Source organism: Antrostomus carolinensis, unplaced genomic scaffold (assembly GCF_000700745.2).
Source record: "Antrostomus carolinensis isolate BGI_N321 unplaced genomic scaffold, ASM70074v2 scaffold1658, whole genome shotgun sequence".
NCBI lineage: Eukaryota > Metazoa > Chordata > Aves > Caprimulgiformes > Caprimulgidae > Antrostomus > Antrostomus carolinensis.
The window spans coordinates 34,319-59,699 of NW_010334783.1; the positions used below are offsets into that span (position 1 = coordinate 34,319).

At 35.6% G+C, this 25,381-nt stretch overlaps 1 protein-coding gene across 1 annotated transcript in view; it reads left to right on the forward strand.

Annotated features, from left to right (window-relative positions):
* The window catches only part of DOCK9 (dedicator of cytokinesis 9), a gene marked incomplete at its 5' end in the record, with an annotated part of 71,184 nt that overhangs the window by 33,180 nt on the left and 12,623 nt on the right, over positions 1-25,381 (forward strand). Inside the window, 11 exons of the mRNA XM_010174283.1 lie at positions 2,219-2,333; positions 3,893-3,959; positions 6,616-6,663; positions 8,525-8,661; positions 12,482-12,597; positions 17,056-17,193; positions 17,500-17,682; positions 18,351-18,464; positions 18,604-18,819; positions 20,515-20,572; positions 21,892-21,998. Of these exons, the coding sequence (XP_010172585.1) occupies positions 2,219-2,333; positions 3,893-3,959; positions 6,616-6,663; positions 8,525-8,661; positions 12,482-12,597; positions 17,056-17,193; positions 17,500-17,682; positions 18,351-18,464; positions 18,604-18,819; positions 20,515-20,572; positions 21,892-21,998 (1,299 nt within the window). The remainder of the gene's footprint in view (positions 1-2,218; positions 2,334-3,892; positions 3,960-6,615; positions 6,664-8,524; positions 8,662-12,481; positions 12,598-17,055; positions 17,194-17,499; positions 17,683-18,350; positions 18,465-18,603; positions 18,820-20,514; positions 20,573-21,891; positions 21,999-25,381) is intronic.

The window sequence follows — 25,381 nt, forward strand, 5'->3', positions numbered from 1 at the left end:
AATAGTTCATGACTTAATTTTAAGCACAAAAATCCTATCAGTTTAAATATCAGCAGAATTTGAGTCAAAGAGTCTGTAGTGTAAATCGAACTAAAAAAATCTTCTTTGCCCAAGTAAATAAAGAAATATTTTGTGCATACGCTGTTGCTAAATGGCAATGCTGTCATCTATTACTTAGTTGTCATGCTGTTAATTACTAACGTGTAGTGTTTTTACAAAGTAAAAGGGTTTTCAAAGGAGTGAATATCCTTTGAAAATTCTACTCTGGTCTGCCAATTTAGGTAATACAGGATTTATGTTTTGCATGCTGTTAATATTTTCCCAGAATAATACTTTATCCTGGCTTCTTATTTGTTGCTTTCCAAACTTTCTTTCTAGTAGATCAGTTGTTCACTGCACGTTATCTTTGAATTTTTGCTCATTGCTTGATATCATTACTGAAGAGCCATGTTTTTGTTCTAATTTTATTTCTGAATAACCTGTAGAACTGTATTTGTGGAGTCAGAATTGGCTAGAAGTATATCAGTTTCTGTTTTAATATGTGCATAATTTATAAGTTATTGACATGATTTTAAATTAATTTTGTGAGCAGCCATAGTCTTAGTTTTATCCATGTACACGTTCAACTATTTTAGAAGGAATATTATGTGATGCTCTGAACAGTATCTGAAAGTCTAGGAAACTCAAATTCTGTTTCTGCTCTGCCACTCCTTAATTGCCTGCTCTGTTTCAGTCTCCATAAAGCTGTGCAGTAGCACCTCCTTGTTCACCATAGATATTTCAAAGATAAACAGTTTGTGAGGTTTTTTGAATCTGCAGTAATCAGGCTTATATAGACGTCCGCTTACTCTTAAATTATAGTAACTTCTGGCTAGCATTAGTCATAGTTTCACATTCAGTTTCACTGCACATCCATTTAATGGCTAGTATATGTCAGATTTACACAGATTCTTCTAGGACAGCAGTTCTTTCCTTTCACATGGAATGTGTTAAAGGAGGCAGCAGTCAATTGATGCGTATGCTGTGAGTTGTTCCCTCATGGTTAGCATGTCTCCTGCTTTTACTGAGGAGTGTTCCTGGAAGGATTGTTCTATGCCTGAGAAAATGGCACTTGTCACTTTATTTGTAAAACCAAGTGCTTTTCTCCCTTGAGTCAATGTTTCAGGTTGGGTTTTTTCTTCTAATTTTGATATGAAGGATTTCTTCCAACACTGCTGTGTGTCCTTAAAGTGTCATGGAGCCAAAATGATCCACCTTTTTTGTAGAAACTGAAGAGTTGCACAGATAAATTGTACCAGACTGGTGACTTTACAGAAAACTTACTAAATGTCGTGTTCATTTTCCATTCACATAAGTGGCCTCATATTGGGAGTGAGAATTAGGCACTAGAAAGGGCATAATTTATACTTTAAACAAACATTTCTATAGTATATCTATAAAAGCCTCAGACTGAGGATTTTATAACACTTGATTGTGTGGAAATTATTCTTTTACAGATAAGCCTTTGCCTGAAGTTCAGTTTATATGTTCTCACAGGTTTGGGGGTTTTTTTCCTCCCTTTTTTGTGGTACTGATGTTGAAAGATCAGTTATGGATTTTTTTTATTTTTTTTTTTCTTTTTGGACAGACTTTAGTATTGAGCATTGCTCATTAACTTCCCACAAGTTTAGGAATTGTATAAACAAATGATGCAGGGGGAATTTTTTTTTTTAATTGAGGCAAAGGCAAGTTACTTATCAGTAGTTAATCTTCCAGAATGCCTGTTATTGCCATTCATGTCTGTTTTCTTTGGGCTTCTTACATCTTTAAGTTCAGCATATAGTCTCTTCAAAAGCAAAAGAGCATATACACGGTAGCATTTATTTATAAAGTATTTCACCTAAGCAGAAGGGTCATGCCTGATTTCTAAAATCTAGGTATCTATGTATAATTAACTTGACTAATAATCACTGTTAGTTAACTTTTCCTCTTACTTCTCCTTCTGGGGGGAGAAAATAATAAAAAGAAGAAAATAAAAATAAACAAAGGTAAAGAGGCTTAATTTGATATACTTCATGTGTGTAATGTGTGTTTTAGTGACCTGTCTCTACATTAAACATTTTTGTCTCTGTTCCAAGATCCTTTTTCTGTTGCAGGAATTAATAAGGCAATTTAAAATATTTTAGTTCATTATAATTTTAAGAACTCTTCAGCCAGAATATGTCTGTTTTCTTTTCAGAACCAACAAAGCAGCACTTTAGGAAGTTCTGTAGTTCGGTATGACAAACTTGACCAAGCAGAGATCAAAAGTCTACTCATGTGTTTCCTTCATATTTTAAGAAGTATGTCAGAAGGTAGGTAATTCCATCTGTTTTTAACAAATCTGATATCATATGTTGGATTTATGCCTGTGGTTTTAATATATTTTCAAAATCAGCAGAGTATTTTAGGTGTAGGTACCATGTTGTGCTGCATTTTACAAATATGTGTGATTCAACTCTGACTGAAACCCTGTGAGCATTATTCCTTCAAAGGGTGAGGCTGACTAAAGGGCTTGGTAAGAAAGCAAGTGTTTGTGTGTGATTGTACAGTTTGATTTGGAAAATGGTGGTGAAGAATAGTTCATTGATCAGTAGAAGAGTCTTGGGCTAGTCCATTCCTCCATTCTGCAGAACTTCCTGTGTGACAGGGAAGCAAATTATTTGATTGCTGTGTGTATTTCCATTTCTGGAATGGGGATATTAGTGCTTTTTCATTCTCTTGGGATGTTTGTGAGATGATCCATTGAATTTTTGAAAGAGTCATTTTCTTCCGGCAAGGTTGTGGAGATACAGAACTACTGTATGAATGGCAAATCTTATTTTTTACTAGGATCGTACTACTCGGAATCATCCCTGTCCTTGATCAATATTTTAAAAAGAGGGCAAGTCCCTTTTGGCATAAACATGAATTTTTGAGTTTATGTTAAACATATCAATTAGTAGTTAATTCATTTTCTGTGACTATTTTGATGTTATTTTCTAAAAATCAAGTTTCTGTAGTACTTGAACTCTTAATTTATTACACCACGTAATCAAGAATAAAAACTGAAAGGTTAATAAGTATTCAAATCTGGTCACACCATAAGATTTTCATGTAGTTACATCAATATTGTTTTATATATTTTCATTATAAAGAATAGTAAAACTCAAAAATATCTTTTTCACTATTTTAACTTTGAAATATGTACAAACTAGAATTTCTAGGAAATTCAAGTTAATATTTATGTAAGTGCAGTGGGGATTTTTTTGGTCTCAATTCTCCTGGAAAAGAACGGGTGTCAAATAAACTTTGCCATAGATCTTTGTAATAATTTTGGATTTGTTAGATAATTTTTTCAAAAACAGACCAGGTCTTGGCTATGTAACTATGAGCTTTGTAAAAAATATATAGCCATTTATGAAATCTATGCAAATAAAGAAAATCTGAAACGTGCTGAAAAACTATCCATAGTAAAGCACTGTAAATTAAAAAAGAAGAAATCATAAATTTGAATTTCAAAAATGTTGAGACCAGTCTATAAAAAAGCAGGTTATAGGACTAACAGTCCAAAGTATTCTGAAGTCTTAAATATTTAGAACACTGTAGTCACTACTGACTACACAATTATTACTATTTAAAATATGAAATTATATGGGAATATTATGGATTAATTAAAAGCATACTATAGAAATTAATTTTGAGAATTGATATATGCATTTCCCAGCTTCAAGGAAAACTTTAAATGGTAATAGTTATCTGTACCCCATAAGCCATTTTTAGATTCTCTGAATCCTCATTATCTGAAAACTAAGAGCTGATGATAACTCTTCTACTTAACATTTTTGTGTGTTTCCTGACTTTGTCTTGTTTTTAATATTTTTCGTTTTCCTAGATGCATTGTTTACATATTGGAACAAGGCTACAAAATCTGAACTCATGGACTTTTTCACAATTACAGAGTAAGATTTTTGTTGAGCTTGTCATAAAGTCATATGTTTTGCTATCCTGTTAAAAACATAAGTGTGTGTATATATGTTTTTATTTATTTGTTTGAAAAAATAATGCCATCTTGGTCTGTTTAGAAGTCTTTAACTTGATGTGCACAATTGCATGTCTGTCTGATTCCATGATAGTTTCTGGAATTAGGCTGTACAGCAGTGATCTCAGGAAGTTCCTAAACAGCAACGGGTTGGAAGAATATTTCTATGCTCATGGAAGAGAAATCAACTATCCTGTTACCTGTCTGTATTAAAATGCATTTTATAATGTGAACTGCTGAACTTATATGGTTGCATATCAGAATTGGTTGAATCATGTAAATTCAGAAACAAAGGGATGTGAACCATCCTCCTAGCATTCCTCTTGTGTCTTCTGCCATTCTGTAAAAGAAAAGATATAGGATGAATCCAGTATTTGTTATCATAGAATCATAGAATCGTAGAATGGTTTGGGTTGGAAGGGACCTTAAAGATCATCTAGTTCCAACCCCCCTGCCATCAGCAGGGAAATGGCTACATTCCATCCTTATGCACACTTAATGTGTTTGTTCATGAGAACTGACTGATACATTAATAAAAAGTGAAGAAGGTGCTGTTTGCTTGCCACGGAAGCCTTTCTGCTTGCCTTGTTTCTTTCACTGGACTACTTTTATTTTTTTCTGTGGTAGAGGCTCAATCAATGTAGTATCAGTCGTTAATTGTGTTATGGAGTGTGCTACTCAAGGTCCATTTTAGGAACATACTGTAGGTAGTGTTTTAGATCACATTTGAGTACAGCTGGCGTGACATTGATTGTACCAGAGACAGAACAAGTGAATGAGCCTACTTTGCAGACTCTCTGAAGCCTGAGGTGTAAACTGTACAGAATCAGTGGTGAACAGTATTTTGCCATTTGATACTTTTTATTTAAGGGCTGGAGAGGATTGGTTTGTGATCAAATGAGTAATCTCCAATTACTAATTGTCAAAGATTATTTCCATCGCAATAACAGTATATGGAATACAGAATAAAATTGCCATCTCATTAGTGCAGTGGATGATATCACGGTGCCTTAAACTAGAGCAGGAACAAGGCTCATAAAAGTCTACCTCTTCCAATTATAGGAGTATTTTGCCAATGCAAATAGCGTTCATTTTGATGATGATTTTTATTATCACAGGTCATTACGGTAGTTTCTCATTACCTCAGTAAGACAGTGTTTCAGGTAGGTAGGTAGTCGTCATGCAAAGAACTTTTTCTGGAAAAACTTAGAATTTTAAAAAGACAAAAAACTATCAGAAAGGGGAACTGAGGTTAGTTTGCAAATAGAGTGACAAGTTTGGGGGAGGCAAACATCATTCTAACTCCGCAGTTTGGAGACAGTTAATCTTCTTAAGATCTGAGTTAAAAATGGAGCTGAGTTGAAGAGACTATTTGCCAGTCTTCTCCATCATTCACAACTGGCACGTGGGAGAGAGAGACTGAAAACTGGCTTTCAGTTTGGATTTACACTTTAAATAAGAATTTTTAGAATATCCTTACCTGAAGAACAAGGGAAGTTGCATTAAATATTCTGAATTATCAGGATAATTACTTACAGTGGGAAAAGAGTCAGATAAAATCATTATTACAGCCTCCATTCACACCATTTTTCTTGATTTGGAAGTGTGACTTCTAGTTCATTAGTCGTCAGTGTTGTGTACTTACCAGTTGTAGGGGCACCTGGCAAATCAGGTTACACTTACAACTTTCTTGCTGGATCTGAACCAGTAGTTTTATGATTCTTTACTTCAATATGATGTTACACTTTGTAGATTTTTTTTTTTTTTTTAATAAAAAAAATTTTTTTGAGATTTGCCTTTACCATCACCTTATTGTAAAAGCAGTTTCCCTTTAGCAAATAGTTCTGTCAGAAACTCTGTTGTTTTCCTGGGATCTGGATACCTGAAAAAAGAAACAACAAAACAAAAAAACCCAACCTGTGACCAAGATAGTTTAGGCCATGGTGGGGGAAAAAGCAAAATATATTGCCCTTATTTTGAAACTTTATACATAGTTTGCAAAATATGTGTATATATGTAATGTCTGGTTACCTCTTTGCTTCTGTCCTTCATGTTACTTGTCCTGGAATACTGTTCATTTGTAAATAGCTGTAACTGTGGGCTTCATTTCACATAATGAAATTTTGCCTGTGATAGTTGAGGCTAATCATTTCTTCTCTATAAATATTAAAAATCTATAGAAGATGAAGCACTTGAACTCACTGTTTACAGTTTTCTGAGGTGTTTTGTTTTTTCACCATTTGGCCCTTCTACCTTGTCACTGTTAGACTTAGAGTCACTGGTTTGATTCAGAGTGTTGAGACTGGTGTGCTCTGGAGGCAGCCTTATCTGCCTTTTGCTATTAATCCCAATTTGCCCAAAACAACAACCGTCTGTGACTGATTTCAGAAGAGCTATGTTTACCTTTTCTTGGCCTGAGGACTGGAAGGGAATTTTAAGAGTGGGAGAAATAAAGAAGTTTGATGACACAAGAGTTTAAAGTTAAACAAAAATAATAATTGAATAATTCCAATGTACATAAATCTAGAAGAGATTGTTTTTAAGTGTTGCTTCTCTGACTTATGTGTCCTCTGCAGAGTATGCTTACATCAGTTCCAGTACATGGGAAAACGATACATAGCCAGGTACTGTGTGGAATTTAAATTTCACTGTCTTGTTCACTAAGAATAATAGTGTGTACAATATGTCTTCAGTCTCTATTACAAATAAATTTCATATGAGTAGAAGTGTTATTGTGAAATGATGCGTAACAGTTTGAAGTAAGTAACTGGTTACTATCTTAACAAATCTGTATCCTGTCTGAAAGTCTGATACCTGTTTAATAATTACGTGTGTGTGTTGTGTTTATTATCAATTACTTTAAAATGCACCCTTTAAATGCTATCTTTTACAAAATTTTTTAGCCCTTGAAATAATGTATTTGGAGAAGAAATTTTATTATTTGTTTTGTTTATTCTCTTGGCCATAAAACCATGTCCACTGAAATGTTCTAGAAATTTTATATATAGTATTTTTACTGAAAGGTGAGTAGTGAACATTCCAATGCTGCTGTTTTTCAGTTCTAAATCGAAGTATAGTTAGATACCTGTATGTTCCCATTGGAGGCTGCTTTGGAGGAAATATGTGGGAGTCAGAAACATGCACTAAATTATTTGAATATCTTTCCATTAATGTGTTTTTTAATGTGAAGTAGTTTTTTAATACAGTAAAATACAGCAACTTGTTTAGGCTTTACACTGTGCTTGACATGGTAATACTCTTATAGTTAAATTTGTGGGGTTGAAATATTGGTCCTCTTGAATTCAGTGAGAAAGTTATTGCTGACTTCGAGTGGTAAAGCATTCTAACTAAAATGCTAGCTTTTTTGTTTTTAATTTAGATTTAATGGTATGTGAATCTCTTTCTACAAACAACAAACTTGACTATCTACTCCAAGATTTTTCAGAAAAAAAATCATCTCTAGGGTTCACATACCCTAAAAAAAAAAAAAATAAAAAAAAAAAATCAAAGGCCAAAATAAATCTGGCTTTCTTAAGGTTTTGGTTGTAACCTTTGAGTTTAAATGTACTTCAAACTCTGGACTTACAGGAGTCTGTAATTCTCAGGCTTTTTGTAAAAAGTCTTCAAACCAATTTATTTAACTAGTTTATAGAGAAGACTAGCACACTTCCTTTTTGTTTACTGATCACCTGGTCTGTGTACTTACTGCATGTTAACGCTAAAAACGTTAAGCTATAGAAATCATCTGGTGTTCTGCAGAGATACTGAATTTTACCAGTAAATGTATCTTTCTAGTCTTTCATGTTGTCATTACACTGATGTACACTGCAATCAATACACGTACTCTTAAAATACACAAATGACAGAGAATGAAAGGGAACAAGGAATTCTGTAATTCAAGCACTGGTTTTCATTTTTCATCAGCTCTGGTGGTGGTACACACTAGGAAGTTAGCCTGTACTGATTTCTAACACAGATCACTTTTCTGTTTTCTTCACTTGATTGCTGCAAGTTTAACAAAGTATATGGCTCTTCTCCCTTCCTGCTTGGGTAAGATGTACATGTTAATACCTCAGTTAATTCCTGCTCTCCTATTGCATGTATGCTTTCTAATTTTACCACTGTGTGTCCTTCTAACTTTTTTCTAATATTTTTACAATTAAAATAGAGGATTTGGTTTTGGGTTCTGAATATTTTCAGAATATTTATGTTCTCAAATATTTATGTTTTCAAAAGCTCTGAAGTAAATTTATCACTTCAAAAGCAACTGCTTGTGTGCTTTTGATTTAATGCTTTCAGGTTTTAAGAAAGAGTTTGCTGTGATGCTTTTTTTAAGCTACCTATTTTTGTTTTATAAATAAAACAGTAAATAGGTTGCATTATAATTCTTTCTATAAAACTTCTTGTGCTTAACTAACACTTCCTGCCTTGCTGCAGTTTGACATGTCTAACTTTTGCTTCTATCCCATTTCACCCATCTTGCAGGAACCAGGAGGGGTTGGGATCCATAGTTCATGATCGAAAATCTCAGACATTGCCTGTTTCCCGTAACAGAACAGGAATGATGCATGCCAGATTGCAGCACCTGAGCAGCCTGGATAACTCTCTCACTTTTAACCACAGTAAGTCTCATGACATGATAACATTCGTCATCCTCAACCAGTACCACAACACCAGAGACAGGTCCCAAAGCCACACCAGTGCATTTCAGTGTCTTTTATTGTTCTAGGTCAAACAAATAGCTGGAATCAGTTGATGGTCTCTTCTCTGCTTTATGACAGAACAATCAATGCTGGCTGATGCCGTAACATGGAACATGGTTAACTAGGGCATATTTTGAAATTGTGTTAAATATTTTTTAAAATTATATGCACTTCAACTTTGTGCTGCACATATTTACAAAATTTACTTATTTTTTTCTACTTGCCTTATTTAGCCTCATTTTTTTCCCCACTTGGTTTTGTAAATGATTAGTCTAAAAGTAAAAATATGCACTGTGACCATATCTCCATGTTTTGACATCCCCTAAGGAGAAGTAAGTTTCTTATAATTTCTGCGAAGATTGTGAAGCCCGTGATTTGGTTTGTCTGGAAGTGAAAAAGCGTCCAATAATGAAGTGATTTTTCTGTTTTCAGTGTCAGAAAGATATCAAGTATTCTTGGAATTTCTGTAGACAATGGTAAGATTTAATCAGGTTGAAGTCAGCTTGTTTAAGACTGCTGTATTGAAAACTAAATCTGCTTGTGGCCTATCTTTTTAAACATGCTGCTCTTAAATTGCAAAATATACTGTATGTAAAGTATTCTGAGGCACCATTTTTAAATTTTCAGCTTCAAAAAAACAGTTAAACTGGTTGACTAATCCAGTAAAATACAGCACTGGTACTGAAATAATTGTGTGCAATAAAGTAATTATTTGAGTTAACTATATGTTCACTGTGTTCATCCTCTTATTTCCCAAAGCATATCTAACTGTCCCTTAAAATCTTTTAGCTCATTATCTGTAATATAAAGCAACAGTTAACCTAACTGCACAAGACTTACCACATAGTTCAGTGGAAAACTGAGAAAAAAATCAAAAAATCCCACCAAATGTTTTTAAATGCATTCTCGTGCCTATTTAAATATAAGAAATGCAATTCTTTGATTTTAAAAATATCAGAAAACTATATAGCTGTGCAAATTACTTTTTTTTTCTTGTAATCAGCATGCTACTGCTGTATATTAATAATTTCTAGATTTTTTTGATACACGAAAGAGTTTTTACAGTATTCGACTACACATTCAGTACAGTAAAATACTTTGTAGGTAAAAACTGATTTAAAAAAAAACCTCTGGGGAAATAACACGGATGTTTCTGGACCCTGTGCAGAGAATTCATACTACTAGAACTTGGCAAAGTTTAATGATTTTTAGGAAACAGTGAGCTGAAAGATTTTAATAAATGCATGCTTATGTAAAAATAAACTTTCTGTTCTTTTCCATCTAAAGGAAATTATGAAGGAAAGCATCTCATTTGGATAACTTTGCACAGTGATAATAGGGTGTTTTTTTAATGTTGGACATTTATTGAATATCAGGATATTACTACTTGTATTGACCAAGGTTTTACAAAGTGAAAGTATGTTTCTGTAAAAGCCATGTCAAATGTGAAATTTATTTTTATATCTTGTTGTTGTCTAACTTCTAGTTTTGTTTAGTTGTCAGTCTGCCTGTATTGTGTATCCTGTATGGCATACGTATGGGAAGGATGTATCTGCTGGAAATAGTTGCTTTACTTGTTTCTGAAATCATGATTCTTTGGCAAGATAGTTGTCTATAAATGTGAATGATAAACTTAATTTCTCCTTCTCTAATAATTTAAGCAAGGAATAGAACTGAAGTAATGGTGTAAGTTATATTTCACATCTCTGAGGAATTTCAGTATAGTTTTGTGCTTAAGTATGAAAAAAAAATAGGCCCTTTGTTCTAATTTCTAAAGCATCTCAGTACAAACTACCAGAATTTAGATTTTTATCTGTATTGTTGAGGCTGGAGGAGAGGAGGCCGCTCAGTAGAATAGTGACATGCAAATATGCTGAAATACAGGAGTTACCCCCTGATCTGTAATAGCAGTATCTGATCATTGTCAAGCTCATAGTGAGTAGAGATTATACCATTTTCAGTGTTCTTAGATGGTTTTAAATCCATTTACTCTGCAGTAGTGTGAATGTATGAGTGGGTGTCCAGGCAGATGTCCATATTAGATGTGGTAACTGTAGTTCCAGAGTTTCTTTTTAAGTTCCATATGAAAAATAGAATCCAGTATGTTAGTTATACATGAAGAATACAATATTAGCTTCTCTAAAATAACAGCAGATTTAAACAATGAGAGATTTTAACATGTATATGGAAAAAGCACTGCTAAATTAGTCTTTTAATTCAACTGAATTGTGTGTTCCTTTAAGTTTACACCCTGCCCAAAACTTCTGTCTCTAGTAATAATGCAGAGTAATCAATCAATCAATGACCTATTTATTTATTTCTTCTAAATTATTTGTGTGAGGAACAAAATTTGAACTGTTTAGAATCCTGTCCATTGACTACAGTTTCTACTTAGTATTTATAATAAAACTTGAAGCTTTCTTCTTATCTGGAAGAGAAAATAAAATATTTCTTTAAAGAATATTTCCCCTGTCCTCAATGCAGTTTTCAAAATAGTCATAATCTCTTGGTATCTCCAACATTACCAAAAACAGAGGCTAACTTGAGGATTTCTGATCACCCAAAGGTGATTGCTGTGAAAAAGGATGGAAAAGAAAAATTTTACTACAAGAAAAATATTTGTCAAACAGCTGTTGTGTTAAAACTTGCTTCCAAATGGGAGTTGTTCCTTTCTGTCATTATAGAGGTGAGGGATGTAGTTGTATTGAAACCGTAAAGAAAATAAATGGGAGGAGGAAGAGATGGAGACAGAGAGAATGCAAAAGATGATAGGAAATAGGTGTATACTTCCTAACAAAAGAATGTATAAATCCAAAAAGCCTGTTGATTATGGGTAGGCATGCATAGCTCAGCCAGGGATGCAAGGAAATGCAAAAGAAGTGGCCAGGTGTCATAAAAGAATACGTCATTTCTTCTGTTCCTTTCTTAATCTGAACAAGTTTGGCATGCTTGCCATTGACTTAGTAATGCTAAACTGACTGTAAATCTAACATATAAATATGATCCAGACTGATTTTTTATAAAGCAGCCAGACTACATTTGTCAATTTGGTTCTTAAAGATCAATGTTAGGGAACATAAACAGCATATTATAATCGTGCTGAAGCAGGATATGGTTTTTAAATTATTGAAATACAGTATGGAGCTAGAAGTTATAAAATACTTTTATTAAATATGGAGTTGTTATATGGTGTTGCTACAGAGCTGAATTAATTACTTAGGTCTTCAGCTGCATGCAAGTACATGATTGTAGTCCTTCAATTCTTAGTGTTTTGTATTTTTATAATGGTTGACTTATGATTGACTTTGAGATCATTATAACATTGCTAAACTACCAATACATCTTTTCAGCTGTAACTCCATCCTTCTGCAGTACTTATTATAAGAGTATGTGTGTGTGTATATATAAATGTGTACATTGATATATGTACACACATCTGTATACCTACAAACACATATATATGAAACATCAGACATTTATTTTTTTAACTGCTGTTTAATGCTTCTGTTATTGACATCTGTACTTAAAGTTTATGATCTTGTGCAAATTATGTTAGAATAATTATTTGCACATATTTGAAAAATATGTAAATGCATATTAATTATTTTTCTGTATTGAATACTAACTTCTGTCAGGCTTTTTACTTGTTAATCTTTTCGCAGTTCAGCAAGCCTTTTGGAAATAAGAAACATTTAAATAAGTATATCCATTACTTACAATTCATTTGGAATTTCTGTAGGCTATGGCCATTCAGATGCAGATGTTCTTCACCAGTCTTTACTTGAAGCAAATATTGCCACTGAAGTTTGCCTTACAATTCTGGATACTCTGTCGTTATTCACAATGGCTTTTAAGGTTTGTTCTTGACTTGATGTTAACATCTCCCATAATTATCTTTCAGAAAAAAAAAAAAATTAAAGTTGTATTTTTATTTTATAGTCTAGTTATATAGCATTGTATTTTCACATTTCTAGCATTGTATTTCATTATTGTGTCATGTAAAAGCTGATAACCTCTCACAGCAAAATGCTGTGGCTTCACTTACACGTTGCACGCAGACTCCTTGCTGATCAGCAGTGATCTGTGGGAAAAGCTCCTTCCTCATCCGAACTTCCTAAAAATATTCATAGAAACTTTAGTGTCTGCCTAATGCTAGTGGTAAAACTGTCTTTTTAAAGGCCATGTGGGGTCAAAGATCTGTTGTATATCAAAACTGTAATTCATAATTGGACACTATCAGATTTTTATTTTGAACTTGGCTTCTTCTTATATTAAGTCACTCATTAATTAACAGTAATTTGTATGTGTTCCTTTTCGGTAACTTTAGTTCAATCTATCCACTAAGAATCATAGAATGGTTTGGGTTGGAAGAACCTTAAAGATCCATCTAGTTCCAACCCCCCTGCCATCAGCAGGGACCCCTTCCACTAGATCAGGTTGCTCAAAGCCTCATCCAGCCTGGCCTTGAACACTTCCAGGGCGGGGGCATCCACAGCTTCTCTGGGCAACCTGTTCCAGTGTCTGTCCACCCTCACAGTGAAGAACTTCTTCCTAATATCTAATCTAAACCTGCCCTCTTTCAGCTTAAACCCATTTCCCTTTGTCTTGTATTTAGTTACCCTTATGAAAAGTCCTTCCCCAGCTTTCTTGTAGGCCCCCTTCAGGTACTGGGAGGCCGCTATAAGATCTCCCCGGAGCCTTCTCTTTTCCAGGCTGAACAGCCCCAACTCTCTCAGCCTGTCCTCGTAGGAGAGGTGCTCCAGCCCTCGGATCATCCTTGAGGCCTCCTCTGGACTTGTTCTAACTAAGAAGACTTCTTTTTAGTTGTATCGGTGACTGTCGCTCTCCTGTGGCATCTTTTTATAGCATGCCCACTTGCATATTCCTACTGTCTGTTTTTTTATTAGCTTTTCTAAACATTAAAGGTGAAGCTATAAAAAGGAGATATGATACCTCTAGCTTGTTTCTCCCCTAATTAGAGCAGTGTATCCAGAACCTTGGTTGAAGTTTCAAATTTAGTGTCTTATATTTAATCTAGTTATGAAAACATGAGCTTATTTATAATGAGATTCCTTTTATTAGTAATTTAATTAGATAGGGTTTAGAACTGGTTCTGTCCACAGACTTCATGACAGAATTGAAAATGAAGATACCTCATTTTAAAGATTTAAAAAAGAATGAACACTAATCTTAGTTATCAGCTGCCCATCATGCTTGGAATGACAGTCCTTCAAGGTTTTCTGTATGTAGTATGTTGAGAAAGTAGGTAAGGGTATACCAGAATAGTCTACAAGATCCAAACGAAACAAGTAGGAGAATCAGGAGCTTCTATTCAATCAACTGCACTAAAATACATAAAATAATAAAATCATAGGATGATTTGGGTTGGGAGGGACCTTGAAAGATCATCTAGTCCAAATGCCTGCAAAGGACGGGGACATCTTCCACTAGACCAGGTTGCTCAAAGCCCTGTCCAACCTCACCTTGAAAACTTCCAATGATGGGGCATCCACAGCTTCTCTGAGCAACCTGTTCCAGTGTCTCACCACCCCCATTGTAAAAAAAATTCCTCCTTATGTCCAGTCTAAACCTACCCTTTCAGTTTAAAACTGTTGCCTCTTCTTCTGTCACTACAGGCCTTGGTAAACAGTCTCTCTTAATCTTTTGTGCAAGTCCTCTTTATATATCGGAAAGGCCACAATAAGGTCTACCCAGAGCCTTCTCTTCTCCAGGCTGAACAATCTCAACTCTCTCAACCTTTCTTCACAGAATCACAGAACGTTAGGGATTGGAAGGGACCTCGAAAGATCATCTAGTCTCTGACCATTTTTGTAGTTCTCCTGTGGACTCGCTCTTAATATGTCCGCATCTTTCATATACTGGGGGCCACAGAGCTAGATGCAGTACACCAGGTGGGGTCTTATGAGAGCTGAGTAGAGGAGAAGAATTACCTCCCTCCACCTGCTGGCCACGCTTCTTGTTATGCAGTCCAGGATACATTTAGCTTTCTGGGCTGCGAGCACATGTTGCTGGCTCATGTCCAATTTTTAATCCACCAGTATCCCCACGTCCTTCTCCACAGGGCTGCTCTAAATCTATTCATCCCCCAGTCTATATTCATACTGGAGATTTCCTCAGCCAGGTGCAGGACCTTGCAACTGGCCTTGTTGAACATCATGAGGTCCACTTCTCAAGCCTGTCAGGGTCCCTCTGGATGGCACACTACAGGGAAGCCTCTAGCAAATGAATCACACCACTCAGCTTGGTTATCATCTGCAAAATTGCTGAGGGTGCACTCGATCCCACTGTCTATGTCATTGATGAAAATATTAAATAGTACTGGTCCTGATACAGACCCTTGAGGGCCAGCACTTGTTACTGGTTGCCACGTGGACTTTGAGCCATTAAGTGCAACTTTTTGGATGCAGCCATCCAGCCGATTCCTTATCCTTCTAATAGTCCATCCATTAAACCCATCTGTTTCTTATATTTAGTGGCAAGAATGTTGTGGGGCACCATATAAAAGGCCTTACAGAACTCCAGATAGATGACATTAGTAGTTCTTTCCTTGTCTACTGATGTGGTCACTCCATCATAGAAGGCTGTTAGATTAGTAGTACCAATCTGCTTCTTTTGGGAATAATTTACATATTATATAGAAGGCCAGACAACTTTTTTTTTCTCAAGATCATCTTTCACTAGTAGGGATCCAGGTCTCTATTATCTATTACAGCAAGGAAATCACAAGTTGTCTGCTGCTTGGTAGAATTTTTAACTGATCCTGTGTGAATTCCTTATACTCTAGGTGGTATACCTGCCTCTAATGTTGGAACATGTGAAGAAAAGATACTATATCTTAGCTTTCAACGGAGGACTGCCTCTTTCAATTACTCAGTTTTGAGGAACACCCAAAATGCCTAGGGCTATGTTGAAATACTTTAGCCTGAAGAATTTCTTCTGCGTCTCCATGAATAGGAAAGGAGACATCTGCAGTTAGACATCTCTCCCATGTTTGAGAGAGATGCAGTAATGACAAGGAAGAGGGGAGTGTGCAGAGGGGAGTTGCAGAGGGTGCCAGACCTAGCAGAATTGTGCTGAAGGGCCAGTGGAGTCAGAGGGAGCAATACTTAACATGGTCATAGAATCACAGAATCATTTTGGTTGGAAAAGACCTTTAAGATCATTGAGTCCAACTGAAAACTGAACACTGCCAAGTCCACCAATAAACCATGTCCCTAAGTACCTCTTCTACACGTCTTTTAAATACTTCCAGGGATAGTGACTCCACTACTTCTCTGCGAAGCCTGTTCCAGTGCTTGATAACTCTTTCAGTGAATAAATTTTTCCTAATATCCTATCTAAACCTCCCCTGGCGCAACTTGAGGACAGTTCCTTTTGTCCTGTCACTTGTTACTTGGGAAAGGAGATGGACACCCACCTCACTACAACCTCCTTTCAGATAGTTGTAAGACTGATAAGGTCCTCTCAGTTCTGGACTCCCTGGACTGGATTGAGAAATCCCTGAATGATTAACCTACTTTGGTGTTTTCTAAGAAGAGACCCCTTGTTTCTTCCTGGAGTCCCATAGGAACCTGGTGCATATGCTCAGTGGACAAAGGGAGAAAACAAGTCCCTAGAGCAAAACTGAAGCAATATGAACTCTTAAAAGTAGATGCACAGCCAGTTCCTCTGCTATAGAAATTGAAGGAGACTAAATTTTTTTAAAAAGTTTGAATGGAAGGCAACTATTTGTAATACAGAAATCAAGAGTAACCTTGTGTATTGCATGCCTCAGAATGAGCTTTGGAATATTGATACAGGTAAAACTCTGAAAAGTAACTAATGTCTTCAACTTTAAAAGCCATTTCAGTTCTAGGACAGTGATGAAGGATGGTGAGTGGGTGGGGGTTTCATCTGGGGGGAGTTTTTTTGAGAGCATTATAGTAGGAGGTAGTGCTATGAGAAAATTCTACTGTCTGAGCTGCTGAAGCCAACATAACTAAAGTGTGTTAATGCTTTGAGTGTGCATCTCAAAAAACTGTTAATAGTAATTGATTTGACTAGCAACTGTTAAAAACAATTGTGTTCTATAAGTTTATTCAGAAGCCAGCACTTTATTTATAAGCGAGATCAACTAAGTGTTAGAAATATCTAATTAAAATTCCAATATGTTTATATTATTAGACATCTCAGTAATACTATACAGAATTTTTTTTTCCTAATTTCCTGCTTTTGGATGATCTGTGTATGTTCCTAGAATAGTATAGATGTATCACTGTACAAAACTCCTAAATTCTCACTATCAATTTAAAGAATCAACTACTGACTGATCACGGGCATAATCCACTGATGAAGAAAGTGTTTGATGTATACCTCTGCTTCCTTCAAAAGAATCAGTCTGAAACAGCATTGAAAAATGTCTTCATTGCTTTAAGAGCACTTATTTTTAAGGTAAGATGTTTTAAAATAATTAATCTTCAAGTATTCAGTTCTTTACTTAACAATATACTATGTAAAAGTTTAAGAACTAAAATTCCAGATCAAATTGGTGAATAAAGACTGATCTGATCCCAACAGTGTGAAATTACTTGTCCTTTGAATTGCTGTAAGAATCGTTTCGTGTCATGAAAGGCTATAATTGTATATTTTTTCTACAGTTTGGGAATACTGATATATTTGTGTTTTTCTTGATGTGCTTATTTTATCAAGAACTGAAGCTAGTTTTAATGAATAACTTCTTTTCTGCTTTTTCAACAGTTTCCTTCTACATTTTATGAAGGAAGAGCTGATATGTGTTCTGCACTGTGCTATGAAATTCTGAAGTATTGTAATTCCAAACTGAGTTCAATTCGTACTGAAGCTTCACAGTTACTGTACTTCTTAATGAGAAATAATTTTGATTATACAGGGAAGAAGTCTTTTGTTAGGACACATCTACAAGTTAGTATACTTCCTTTATTTTTCTTTTTTATGTGTGTTTTTAAAATACTGGGTTGACTGTATTTGTAGACGCACAGTTGCATACCAGTGTGCGAAGCCCTGTCAGATAAAGACATAAAAGACATTATTTTGGATTCAAGCAAGGCTACTATTCTAAAAGTAAGAAGATGGCAATAAAAGTATGTTCAGTACAAGGAAATACTTAGAAACAGTTGGAAGCCCTGTGCTTTGTAGGAAATAATTTTTATTTGTGAGAAGCAAATGTTTACTTTTTAGATGTTTTGATTGTTAAAAAGCATACCCTGTTGCATTTGAAGAAGAAAGGAATTGCAGCAATAAGCACCTAAAAGTCTAAAGTAAAACAAATACATAGAAAATTCTAAGTTCTGACAAAGCTGGGAAGAATAGTTTACTACTTTTATGACCTCTGGCTAGTTCACCTATCAGTCAGTCTTTAGACCAGAGAATGCTTGTTCATTAAATCTACACAAGCCTGTTTTTTCTTGATAGTGTTATTGTACAAGTAACTTGGTGAGGGGGGAATAATTTCACTTAAGGGAATAATCTTTCAATTAAAACCAGCAAAACTTCCTTTGTAATTGCTTCATAAGTACATCTCAAGGGTATTTCATGAAATGTGCACTAACAAGGCATTTGTTTCTGTCAAGGTTATTATTTCAGTAAGCCAGTTAATTGCTGATGTTGTTGGAATTGGAGGAACTAGATTTCAGCAATCTCTTTCCATCATCAATAATTGTGCCAATAACGACAGAATTATAAAGGTTTGTTTTTATTCTTCTTTCCATGGTGTAGAAAGAATGCTTGAGGACTTTCATAGTGTCTTTTGCAATTATGTTCCAGCTTTTCATTATGCAAAGAATAGGAAAAGATAGTTGTTAACCTGACTTTTCCATGTTTTAGCACACTACATTCCCTTCTGATGTTAAGGATTTAACAAAACGAATTCGTACAGTACTGATGGCTACAGCTCAGATGAAGGAGCATGAGAATGATCCAGAAATGCTTGTAGACCTCCAGTACAGTTTGGCAAAGTCTTATGCTAGTACACCCGAACTAAGGAAGACGTGGTTGGACAGCATGGCAAGGATCCATGTTAAAAATGGAGATCTTTCAGAGGTAAGAGAAAAAAAATCGATCTACTATTAGCTTCATAATAAGATTAAGTTTATCTTTCTTTAAACTGAATGTACTATATGCAGTTGTCAGTGTGTAATATAATAAGCATTTTTAATAAATTTTGGATTGTTAGTAGATAAGTCTTTTGTTCTACCCAAGTACATCTGCAAGTCATTTCTAGTTACTAATGTAAGGTATATGTTTAACTACTGTAGCTGACACGCTACTAAACCAGGAATGCTCAATGCAAACCATGGAAGACACAGACCTTATTTGTTGGTAAAACACTTAAAGACACTCCTTGAATTCCTTTCCAGTTGCCTTTACAGAATTAGCTTGATTCTGTTCCAGACTGCTTACTAAAACCTCCTAATGTTCTTAAAATTGCAATTTTTTTGTTTGAAAAAAAAAAGAAAGCTATCTGTTTTCACTGTGCTGTTAAAATAGCTAAGGCTAGTAAAAGGGAGAGTTGGGAATGGCAATTTTTGGATGTCTTGATGTAAGTATTTTATCAGCATATAGAATGAATTTTGTCTATTTCTCAAACTTTCTTCCATCTGAAGGAAAATTACATTTTATCATAGCGTTGAATTTAATAAATATATCTAGTAAACTTAGCATCATGTAAGCATGTAAATATCTCCAAGAAACTGTAGCTGCTCTCTTACGTACAGTCTTAAGTACTAGAATCCTTTTTTGCTATACGGTAGCAACGCAGAAGGCATACACAATATTCTGTTACTAGCTTGTATTTTGAATGAAACAACTTCAGCTCTTTCAGAAGACAAGCTCTTTTAATCCTTTTCAGGTCTGATTTTAATTTTTTGATTAAAAATTAGAATCTTTGACTGTACAGCTAGATGAGAACCTCTGTAAATCACCAAGCCCTACCCTATACAAAGTATGAATTAGAGAGAATTTCTGACAGATACTTACCTTTTTCCTTCACCTCCACTGTCTGAGATTCTGCAGCCTCCATATGTAAACTGTGCAATTGTGAATTGCAGTTAGAATAACACTTCACTGTAGGCCTAAACCTTTTTAGTAAAAGAAGAATCTTGAATCTTTTTTTGTCCTTTCTGCAGAGAAAATTGATCAGTGTCAGCTTCATAAAACATCTCAAATATTTGAAGACTGTTCTGTCCCTCTTCTTTTTCCTCTGTTTTCCAGACTACACCAAGCAAATTCTGTCAAATTCCATTCATAGTTCAGGTCTCTCCTCTTTTCTTTTGCTGCTTTCAAATGGCCTGTCACCAGTTTTTTCAACATTTTTTCTTGTTCTGGAGCCAAAAAGCAGACAAAACAGGTTAGCAGAAGAACCATCAGATGTTGAGTAGAATAATTAATAGCTCTCTTGTTTCACCTAAAACTTAAAGTACATCCCAAAGAGACATTTGCCTGTTTTTATTACAGCATGGCATTCTTACCTTGCAGTTTGTGGTCCATGGTCACTCTCAGATTGTGTACTGCCGTCCATGCTAGTTAATGCTCTGGTGCAAAGGAGTGCTCTTGCACAGTTATTTTTTTTGCATAAATGAGGTGGAGAATTCTTACACCAGTCACAGGACATGTCCTGCAAAGGAGCAAAAAGGAAAGTGAATAAATTATCTCAGACCTGGGCTCTTCTTCTCTACCTTCTTTTCAGTAGTCCCATTATAATTGTAATTTATAAAGTTGTTACTGTTTCTGTTTTAGGCAGCAATGTGCTATGTCCATGTGGCAGCCCTGGTTGCAGAATATCTAACACGAAAAGGTATGATTTTGAAACCTTGCTTTAATGTTTATAGTTTTTCCATTATAGTTTAGGAAAAGCAGTAGCTTCCCCTAGGAAGCTGTACGCATTTCAGTGTTCACCAAGGAAAACGTTCTGACCTAACTGGATAGCATGCTCACATCTTTAAGAGCACACTTGCTTATCTAAGGGGCAGCATTTCAGATGAAGGTAAAGTGAAATTTTTAGGAAAGTAAAAATTATAATTTTACACTAGAGCTGCTAATAGCTAAAGTCAGACCCTTTCTAAAGCAAATTCTCAGTGAATATTATTGTTCAACAAGTAGTCTCTCGCTGCATATAGGGAAATCTGGCATTGCCAGAGAACTCAAAATAAATTTGTACAAATTTTCAGATGCTGAGTAAGTGATAATAGTGCTCAGAATGCTTCACCTGTCTTGGTGTTTTGTGCTAGCAGCTGTCTATCCCTTTGAGTTAGGGTAGAAAAACATCTTTCATCTATAGGATAGAAGAGTTCTCAGGAATTTGAGAAATTAGAAGATTATATGGCTTTTATTAAGAAAAATAGATCTCTGCAAGGAAATTTCAGACATCTGTTAAGACCAATTATGATGTTGAGCTAGCGGTTTGGGGTTTTTTTGTAGGCAAATTGATGTTTTCAGCTTTTTAGCTTTGCCTCTGCATGACAATTCAAAATGAAGCAAAGTCATGGGTCTACAGGATGCCATTTCTCTGTCCCTTTTGTGTCCCTTGCTATATACCTGTGTAGTGTATAGGCCATCTCCTCTGCCCCAGTGATTTCAGAAGCTTCTCTGAGACCAAATCTGAAACTAAGTTGCTTGTCAAAGTTACTATGTCCTCTTGGAAGCCTGGTAACAACTAACTGGTAACAAGTGATAATCTGTATTAATTTGTGATTCCTTTGGATGATCTGCTATTTTTGTCTACTGTCATATAAAAGTTACTTCCTCTCAGTAATATAGAGGATTGAACTACCTGTGGTATTTCCAGGAACAAAACAAAACCATGCAGATGAGGCAATCATTCAATAAAACGTTAGGTGGTCAGACTCCTGCCTGAGCAGAATGAATGCTTCTGGAAATGAGCTGTGAAATAAATATGTGCAAATCCTTGTGCTTCTCTAGTGTTTACTGATTGCTTTTGAGGATTCCATTAATAGAGTTTTTGGCCAAAAATCCTGTTTTCTTAATTCAGCAATTTATTTATTTGGTGGTAAGTATATTTAAATATGCATTCTGCCTTATCCAACATCACAAAATGGCCTAATGTTATCCTGGTAGAGAAAAGTAAATTTGTCTATTTTTCTGTTTCAATGACAGGGATGTTTAGGCAAGGTTGTACTGCTTTCAGAGTAATCACACCTAATATAGATGAAGAGGCTTCAATGATGGAGGATGTTGGAATGCAAGATGTTCACTTCAATGAAGTAAGTAAACATAAGAGTGATGGAACTGATGCACATTGAGGTGCTGTTTGTTTTTCCAACTTTTGTGTTTCGGTCTGGAGGCTGACTAACATGATGGATACTGTAATTGGTTTCTCAACTGCTGTTCTTATCCTAAAACTGAAATTAAAAATTTTTGTGAGCTGTCCCAGCTTTAGAGAATTTACTGTATACATATATTTTAAATAAAGCACTAGCACATCAACTCAACACCACTATTGGAATAAAAGTAAGCAAAATGGTTTTTTTAAGTTGACAGGATGAGCACTAATGTGGCTTATTTATTAGAGTTAACAAGATCTATTTTCAAAAAAACTTACTTTGATTTAGATTGTTACTACACCAGTAATCATGGAAATGTATTCACTATATTTTTCCTGGTTTACAGTTTCCCTAAGCAAACATTCTGTAACAATGAAAGTGGTTTTATTGACTCCAGACTTGCATCAATGTGGTGGGGTTTGGGGTTTTTTTTTTTCTGGCTTAAGTTTCACTCCTTGTGTCTTCACTGATCTATCTGTGCTGGCTGTGCAGTAGGTTTTACTATTAAGAAGCCTATATGGAAAGATTATGAATAATCTTGCTCATGAAAGACGGTAGGTTTAGATTAGATATGAGGAAGAAGTTCTTCACTGTGAGGGTGGTCAGACACTGGAACAGGTTGCCCAGAGAAGCTGTGGATGCCCCCTCCCTGGAAGTGTTCAAGGCCAGGCTGGATGAGGCTTTGAGCAACCTGGTCTAGTGGAAGGTGTCCCTGCTGATGGCAAGGGGGTTGGAACTGGATGATCTTTAAGGTCCCTTCCAACCCAAACCATTCTATGATTCTATGAAGAGGCATGTCTACGCTATGTAATTGCCAGTATGGGTGGGGGAGGAAGGGACAGACAGCCCACTTCTTGCGGTGGCTGTGTTGGAAAAATCCCTGGAGTGTAACAACAAAAAATATTTTTCTTCTGTGTTATAGTTTGTGTATGGTGAAGGTGTACAACAAAGTTATTTGTGGAAATTGGGGTGGTACTAACAGGTTTAGGAGGAAAAGATGAAAGAATTAAGTAGTTTAAGCCTGGATTTTGGCCTAGGGTGCCTGTGTTCTACTCCGAAGTTCTGGCACTGCTTTGTTCTATAGTTTTAAGACAGAAGTTGTTGTTTTGCTTTTTTTCTGGGAAGGCAGGAGTTGGAATTACTTGAAATGAGAAATACAGTGCTTTTTCTTGACACCCAATAGCAGATTTCTTTTAATTTATATGCTATATTCTTTAAATCACTGATTCTCCCGATCCAACATGGAATTTAGCATGTTACTCAAAGCAAAATGTAAGCTGCTCCAAGTGACCTAAGAGTTGGGTTTCTGGTGACTACTGCTGATGGAAACTTTTTTTTTTAGAAATTCTTGTCAGTGTCTACCTAACAAACCATTTGTCAGAGCTAAATTCTTTTGTATTATTTAAATTGGAATGTCTTTTTTCTTTTTCTCATTAGTCAGTCCCTGCAAAAAGAATATACTGCTTTTTCTGGGTCATTGAACTCTACGCAAATTTATTTCCATCTCTCAGTATTTCCATGGAATGGGAGTAAGCCAAGAATGAAATTATAAGCCTGTGGAGCTTGCAAAGGATCAAACCTTGCCAATTTTAATTTTTCCCTGCATGCAACCCTTTTTAAACTTAACCATGTAGTACTCTAGCTGATGAAATATTGAAAAAAGTTACTGTTTTGCAGATAACTAGTTCACCCCAGGAAGAGTAGTAATAGGGAAGAACTGGTTTTCAGTAGACTAAAATCATGGATATATTAAGATGACTGGTATTTTGCAGAAGTACTTCAAAGCAGGTAGTCTAGTTGCTTCATGAATAGGAACGTATTCGTATCTGCAGTGTTTCCTCGTATGTTCTTAAGTAAGCCAAACTGTATTGCTCTAAGAAAAAAAAAAGTCATATCCAAATCAACTGGATACAGGAATCAGAAAGCAGAAACTTATCTTTCAAACTGTGCTTCACTACTACTGACCAGAATGATGCTCTGATGGGAATTCTTCCTATATGTGATAACAAGAGTCACATGGAGTTTCTTTCTTTAAAACTTGGGATTTCCCTGGATGCCAGTTACTTTTAGAGTTAAATCTCCAAAGAGTAATTACAAGTATGGGGTGTGAGGGGGGATCCCTCCATGTTTTTAAAAGGGGCAAAACATCTTTTAGAATCTCCAGTTTATATCAGGTCTTCCAACTAAGTGAAATTTGTCTTAAGACTTTATTTTGTTTCTCATTTAAAAAATTGAAATTTTAAAAATTCACAGTTTAATTCTCATATTAAAAGAATTCTCTCTCAGGCCAGGGTTACCCTGACTCATTTCCTACACTATCCAGTTAAAAAAAAACAAAATTTTGTTTTGTTTTTTCTAATAAAGTTACTGTGTGCATTTCATTAAAACTGTTGTTTACCCAGACAGGCTATTCAGCAGCACAACTCAAATTCTCCTTGCAGAACTAAAAATCTTCTGGGTGTCAGAAATAGGAAGCTAAAAGCCTGGAACCTGATATCCTTTCCATGCTAGACTTTGCTGTAGGCAGCCCATCTGTGAGAGATCTGAGCTATGGCTAACAGGCCTGTGGCAGGTGCCAGATTCCATGCAGATTAAGGTTGGAAACAATTTCATTCAGATTTGTTGTTTTTTTCCAAAATAAACTCTGCCAGAATACAGCTCCACCACACATATTAAGTCAGTCTCTACCTTCCTGTTTGTTTTTTCTGGTTCCTTGTTAGCTATGACTTTCCATGAGAGGAATTATTCGAACTTGTAGACTGGTAAATGAAAGAGCTTCACAGCTCAGATGGTTATTATAGCTTCTTGTAAATTATCAACATGTAGTGTAATTCAATATATTAAAGCACTTTATGAAAAACATAAATAAGTACTTACCCAAACATACAAGGTACTTTAAGTATGGTAGTGAAGGTGGATGTGCTTCAGGGGTATTCAGGCTGATTTTGTTTAACAACTTCATTAGCAATCTAGGTCAGATACACTGTACCATCAAGTTTGTGGATGAAACTAAATGGAGGGGAGTGACTGATAGGCTGGCAGGCAGGGCTGCCATTTTGAGGGACCTCAAATTGAAGGAAGAGAGAACTTCTCAAAGTTCTACAAAGATAAGTGCAAAAACTTGCATCTGCGAAAAAATCACTCAGCATCTCGGTACCTACCGGCAGGGGATGGACTGGCTGGGCAGCAGCTCTGCAGAAAGACCTGGGAGCTCTAGTGGGCAAGAGGTTGAACGGGAAGCAGCAGTGTAGCCTTATGGCAACAAAGGCCAACTGCACACTGGGTTGTGTTAGAAAGAACACAGTCAGGAAGTGGAGGGAAGT